Below are 6889 nucleotides of genomic sequence, written 5' to 3' on the forward strand. Positions count from 1 at the left end.
TGTTTCTTGTTTCTGGGCGGCTGCGCCCGCCATTAATGGCTGGCGGAGGAGTTGCAGGTAAGGTGGAATTTGAGGGAACGAAACGGTTGGAGGAAATAGCGGGTATGGGAAACCCTAGAGGACTGTTTTTTTATTTTTAGGGGAAAAAAGTTTTTATCTATTTATTTTTATTTACGGTAACATATTTCTTAAATAGAACATAATTAAAGTAATTTTTAAATTGGATATGTATATTTTAATTTTTTTAAGTACTTGCTAAGTTAGGCATGCATGATTTTTAGAAATTAAAATATTTATTAAAATGCATGCATTGTAGAAGTTAAAATGTTGTTATTTCTCATGTGATTTGGATGATATTAGGGGTGTAAGTGAGTCAAGTTGATTTATGAGCCGGCTTGAGCTCGGCTCGATAAGTGGCTCCCGGAACGAGGTCGGGGGGGGACTGGAAGCTCAAACTAGCCCTGACTCAACTAGCGTTAGCTCGTGAGCAAGCTTGTTTAAAAAAATATTATTATAAAATATTCAAAATATATTAAAATTCAACTCAAAATATATAAAATTTCAAAACTTCATCTTTATGGTATTAAAATTGTTTTAAAAAAATATTTTATATTGTGCTCAAAATATATAAAATTTCAAAACTTCATGTATTAAAATTGTTTTAAAAAAATATTTTATATTGTAAATTATGCGATTATTTATTAAATTAAAAATAGCAAGCAAAATTAACCCTTGTTCACCCATCATTTAGTGTTTAGGGTTTAGGCCCCCCCTCCGCCACCCCACCCCAACCCAAAAGCATTGTGAAGATGGAGACAATTGATGGTGAAGAGTGAGGACTCCATTCATAGAGTATTCAGTACATAAAAGAAAAAGAATAAGAATGTTTGGAGAGAAATAAACTGTAACTAGTGTGTAAAATATTAATAATGTGTGATTTACATACATTATTGCTTTACTTAAAATACTCCAATTATCTTCATTTTTTCTATTAGTTGCTTTATTATTGTGATAGAAACGAAGAACAAAAAGATCAGAAAAATTAGGAGAGAGAATGGGCTTGGAAGAAGGAGAGAAGAAGATAATAAGTACTTCACATTAAAATATCCAATTATTATGAATTTCACTCTAAATAGTATGTATATTAACTTGTAATCAGAATTGATTATTGAAGAACAACTCAAGAAGAAAGAATCATTGTAACATGTTGAAGAGAAACAAAAGAAGAGAGAGTCAGTGCAACGGGCTGCTGAAGGGCAAGTCAAGAAAAAATTATTGATCTATCTTGATGAAGATCCTTATAAGGCATGTTTTATGAGAATTAAATATTAATTTTTTTATGCAGTATAAGTTGATATTTTTTTTTTATTTTTGAAAATTATTAACAATTCAAAATGTTAATCAGACCAAACATGCTCAATTACAAGTTCAATTCCCTGCTAGAGATCTAATTCCGTCACATTGGGTTTACATAATTGATAGAAGTTCTAATGCTATGTAGATCTATAATGATAATATGTTTTGCTCATATTTTTAAATTTTTATTTTTTTTAGTTTAGTGATTATGAAAAGTAATTTTCAATCTCTTATCTGAAATGCGGAGATGATATCATTTTTGTAAAAAACAATATCCATTTGAGCAGGAATAATATTGATAAAGTGCTAAAAAAATCAATATTTGAGCGACACTCATGTGGATGCATTTCAACTAATGTTGATCGAGGATACTAAAATTTTTTCTGGTCTGGATGAATCATTTATTATGTTTCCAGTATGTTTTTGGTAAATATAAAATTCACATTTTAGTTGTACCTATTTGTTTATTTTAATTAAAAAAATTCTAATTTATTTGGATTTTATTTCTTTACAGTGTTATGGTAAATTAGGAAACTATGAGAAAGAAATTAAATTGTTTGTCCAATACTTAAATAAGATTACGGTAGCAAATTGTAAATATGTTATTCTCCCTATTATGGACAAACAACATTGGAAATTATTGATGGGCATTTTAGCTAAAAATGACTATTTTATAATTCATTGTCTAATGTGATGCATGTAACGATGACATCAAAAGGGGTAAGTTTGTAATTACAACTTACTCAAAATTCTCATATTAAATAAATATGAATTTTCTAATCTTATTAAAATAGATCAGACTTCTAAATAAAAATGTTGGTGATGTCTTCGACTCTCCTGTCACATAATGGCTTGTGCACGTGGTTGACAATACCCCACACCAGAATAACAATTTTGATTGTTGGATGTGCCTTTGTTAATATATAGAGGCCATCGTTTTCAAATCATAAAAAAAATTGAGGGACCATAAGGATAAAGATGAAAAAATGTCCATATTCGGGCTAATTTTGCTTACATGATATATTGCAATACAATCTAATAGCTTCATATGTAATATCTTTCATTTATAATGTAAATTTATGTACTATCATTCTTTTATTCTGTTTTGTAAATTTATCAAGCTGAGAAGGTAATTTATTATTCTTATAGTGAATTTGTGTAATACATTCTTTTATATTTTATTTATTTTGCAATTATCATTCTTTCATTCTCTAGTATAATTCTTTTATTTTGTAGTAGAGTTGCACTGAGATAAATTTCATAATGGCTGCACTGAGATAAATTTCATTGAAGGGTTAACTCAGTACAACCAATAAAACATGGTTGTACTGAGATATATTTCATAACAATACTTATCATGCAAGACTAAATTTACTTTGGGTACAACCGTGTTGTATCGGTTGTACTAAAACTATATCAAATTTTATAAAGGTGGTTAGTTAGCTTAGTACAACTGATACAACACGGTTGTGCTGAGCAAATTTTCTATTCTTCAATTATTAATCCTGCTGCTTTTCTTGATAATACTGTTTACCCTTGGTTTATGGGAAGATAAATAAATGATGTAAATTAATCAAAGAGATAACTCAGTACAACTGATAAAACATGGTTGTACTGAGATAAATTTTGTAACGGTGCTTATCATGCAAGACCAAATTTACATGCAACCTTTTGGGTACAACCGTATTGTATCAGTTGTATTGAAGCTATGCCAAATTTTATAAAAGGCGATTAGGTAGCTCAGGACAACCAATACAACACAATTTTACTGAGCAAATTTTATATTATCTAATTATTAATCATGTTGTTTCTGTTATTATTATTGTTTACCCTTTGTTTACGTGAAGGTAAATAAATGATGTAAATTCATCAAAGAGGTAACTCAGTGCAATCGATACAACACAATTATATTGAGATAAATTTCATAATGATAATTATCATGCAAGACCAATTTTACGTGTGATCTCTTCGGTACAACTATGTTGTATCGGTTGTACCGAAGTTATGCCAAATTTATAAACGTGGTTAGACAGCTCAGTAAAATCGATACAACATGGTTGTACTGAATAAATTTGAGAGTCTCCAGTTATTAATCCTATTGTTCGTGTTAGTATTACTATTTACCTTTGATTTACAGGAAGGTAAACAAATGATGTAAATTCATTAAATGGATAATTTAGTACAATTTATACAACATGATTGTACCGAGATAAATTTTCAAGTGATGTTTTTGTATGAATCAATAAATTTACATGCGATCTCTTTGGTACAAACTTGTTGTTTTAGTTGTTTAAAAGCCATTAAATTTTATAGAGACAGTTAGGTAGCTCAGGACAATAGATACAACAATGTTGTCTTGAGCAAATTTGCTATTCTCCATCCATTAATCCCACTGTTTATAATATTATTACTTCTTACCCTTGGTAAAATGTAAATATATTATCATAAATTCATTATTGGGGTAACTCAGTACAATCGATACAACATGATTGTAGTGAACAAAAATTCTTAATGATAGTTATGCATCAAATTTTATAAGTGTTGAGGTAACTTAGTACAATTATACTGTACACGGTTATAATAACAAACATTGTAGGTATCATAATATTAATCATGCGGTTCTATACAATTGTTTTATATCGGTGGTACCGATGAAAAAATAGTTCAAAAAATGGATGCTTACTCATAGTACAACAGATACAAGAATAATTCTTGAAGATAGTCATACTTTGATTCTATATACAATCAAACTCATCCAACCAATCATGTTTATTCTTTATTACAATATCTTAAAATTCCTTATTACAAAATCATAAGATTTTTTATCATATTATATTTGGGTTGTTATGCTTCATTACAACTAAAAATTCCTTCGTCTAATTATGTCCATTATCATCTCGGTGTAGAAAATGAATGGATTGTTTGTTCTTGAAGATGATTAGAATTCCTATTAATGTGGCTGTAACATTAGCACATGATAACAATACCTTGGAATAAAAATTAAAATTCTTGCAACGGGACCTCTGCTAAACATTGAGGCATGATAAATAGAGGAGTTGCAATTGAGGTGAGTTCCCATCACATAATAGTTCAATATCATATGATGAATTCTTCAAGGTCATTGAGTCAGCAGCGAAAAATAAAAATTACAACAAATTTTAAAACAACTAATATAAAAATTACTCATGTATATTTTTTTCTTCTCCATGTGAGATTTCAATCTCGCCTTAATAACACCCTTTGATCGTGTTTTGGTTGGGCCTTTTGTCTGCACATCATCATTCTCAGCAGTCTTTTTCCTCTTCATGGCCTTTGTTAATTGAGGTAAGTTCCCTTCACGTATTAGTTCAATATCGTCTAATAACTTCTCGAAGATGTCTAACATATATTGTTCTGCTTCTACGTACCTTGTGTTATGCAACTTATTTGATACAAATACTTCACTAATGTGATTACGAAATATAAGTGAAATGGAAGACCCACTACTTCCTTCAAACTCTCTAATTTTTTTATAAACAGTATCAAAGTAAATATTTTTCTTTGTATTATAGGACCACCTCATTAGCATATACTTTTCTAGTATTCTAACAAACTAATCCAATCATGTTCTTGACACAAAACCTTGATACAGTGTGAATAAAGTAATCCAATCATCTCAATTTTTTTGCAACTAAGAAGTAGTTTGATAGCCTTACTAGTGATCTGAAGCTTGATGGTAGGATCTAAGACAAATCTCCTACCGAGACCGACTTCGCCTTGAGCCATCCAAGATCGATCTTTTGGTTCGATCAACCAAAAATATTGTGGAGAATAACAAGGAGTCATCAAACAAAGCATGGAAACAAAGAATCACGAGAGTGAAAGGAAGGGAAAAAGGGCAAAGGAAGCATGATCTCATCAACCCTACACCCATTATATGTAAAGGGAAATGAAAGAAGTCCAGTTGTCACATGGGGGTAAAAATGAAATTCAATAGTCGTTTCCATAATAAGTTGATAGTGGGATTATATCGAGACAAAAAGAGAGAAGAGAAAATATTTTTATTTCAAAAGGGACACTTAAAATTATAACGGAAGCACTCGTAAATTTGTTAGGGATAATATTTTACAAGGATATCGGTCCTCGCTTCGATCGAGACATAACCCAATCAAAACAACCTCTTATACAAGAATTCCCCTCTATACCTAAATTGACTCAGTTGATTTGACTCGACTTGAACCTGGAACATTAGGGATCTCTCTCACACGCCCGACAACTCCTTACAAAGAGTCGTTACCGCCTATTCCTTCCTCTCCACCTTCTTCAAATGAGACGACAGTTAGTGCAATTCCTCGTCCCGTTGGACCCTATTAACCGAGCAAAGAACTATAAATTCCATCTAGATGATGGGCAAGCGACTTAGGGGATGTCCTGAGTCGGTCAATTGCTTCCATGTGTCCTTTAGAAAGGACGTCGGAACCATCCAACCAAAAATAAGAATAAAAGAGCACTTCAGCCAACCATTACAAAAAAGTTGACTGGATGCAATAACCTACCCTCCAGTAGAGCAGATACAAGGGAATATCTAGTTCCACAATATCTCCAATTATCTCATGGACAACCCCAGTTGTTTACTTTCTGGATCAAGGATTGATAGTCATGTCGTATTAGTCGGCCGACCCATACTGATCAAGCTCAAATGATTGAGTTGACCATGTCGACCCAAATCCCACTGAACTTAACTGGGCGAGTCAGAAAGTAGTCAGACGACAAATATGTACATCTAAAATATCAGAAATACCTTAGTATGGACATCATTAAATCAGATGCAAAATGTAATATACTCACTATATCATCTCTTTTATAAATAAATGAATCATTTTATGAATAAGAAATGACAAATTACTATTCATGCTCTCTCTTTATTTCTCTCTCTATCTCTCTCATTATTTGTATTCTATTCATTGTGTGTGATCCAAAGACAAATCATGATTCACCATATAGTCAATTAGTGAATACTCTTTTTGTTTGAGTTTATCAACTTAGCATTACAAGCTGAGTTAGAGCCAACGTTTTGGCACCTTATAAAATCTATATTTTTGTAGTACTTGGAGCTTCATTATGCTTCAATTTATATGAGCTATAAGTTGCAAGGATTTTAAAATGGTTTTCAATTACAAACTTTTTAAAAGCCAATTCATATTCTTATAAAGACTTGACCAATTTAACCCAAATAAATATAAATATAGATTTCAATAATTATCAACATTAGTTGAATTTCAAAAGCTTTTTCTTAATGATAAGTGTTTGTTTAAAGGTACTTCGTCGTTCAATAAAGTTCTTTTAAAATTGATGTCCGTGAAATGGACATAGCCATCTAAAATCTAAAAAGGTGAAAAATTATTGTTCTGTTGAAACAACTTCGAGAGACGCTGCCTTCCCAAACAAAATCAAATTCACAAGTCAGCATTTACTGCAACACTGCAACAAAATTGAGCTTCACTGTCTTCTCAAACAAAGCCTAATAGAGAAATACAAAATGGAGAGGCATGAC

The 6889-nt window shown here is 31.1% G+C and overlaps 1 protein-coding gene across 1 annotated transcript in view; it reads left to right on the forward strand.

Annotated features, from left to right (window-relative positions):
* Nucleotides 1-35: 35 nt before the first annotated feature.
* Nucleotides 36-6889, forward strand: part of LOC110018579 (thioredoxin domain-containing protein PLP3A-like) — a 21369-nt gene continuing 14515 nt past the window's right edge. The window contains exon 1 of the mRNA XM_020715927.1: nt 36-102. Within this exon, the coding sequence (XP_020571586.1) occupies nt 36-102 (67 nt within the window). The remainder of the gene's footprint in view (nt 103-6889) is intronic.

Source organism: Phalaenopsis equestris, unplaced genomic scaffold (genome assembly GCF_001263595.1).
Source record: "Phalaenopsis equestris unplaced genomic scaffold, ASM126359v1 Scaffold000025, whole genome shotgun sequence".
Taxonomy (NCBI): Eukaryota; Viridiplantae; Streptophyta; class Magnoliopsida; order Asparagales; family Orchidaceae; genus Phalaenopsis; species Phalaenopsis equestris.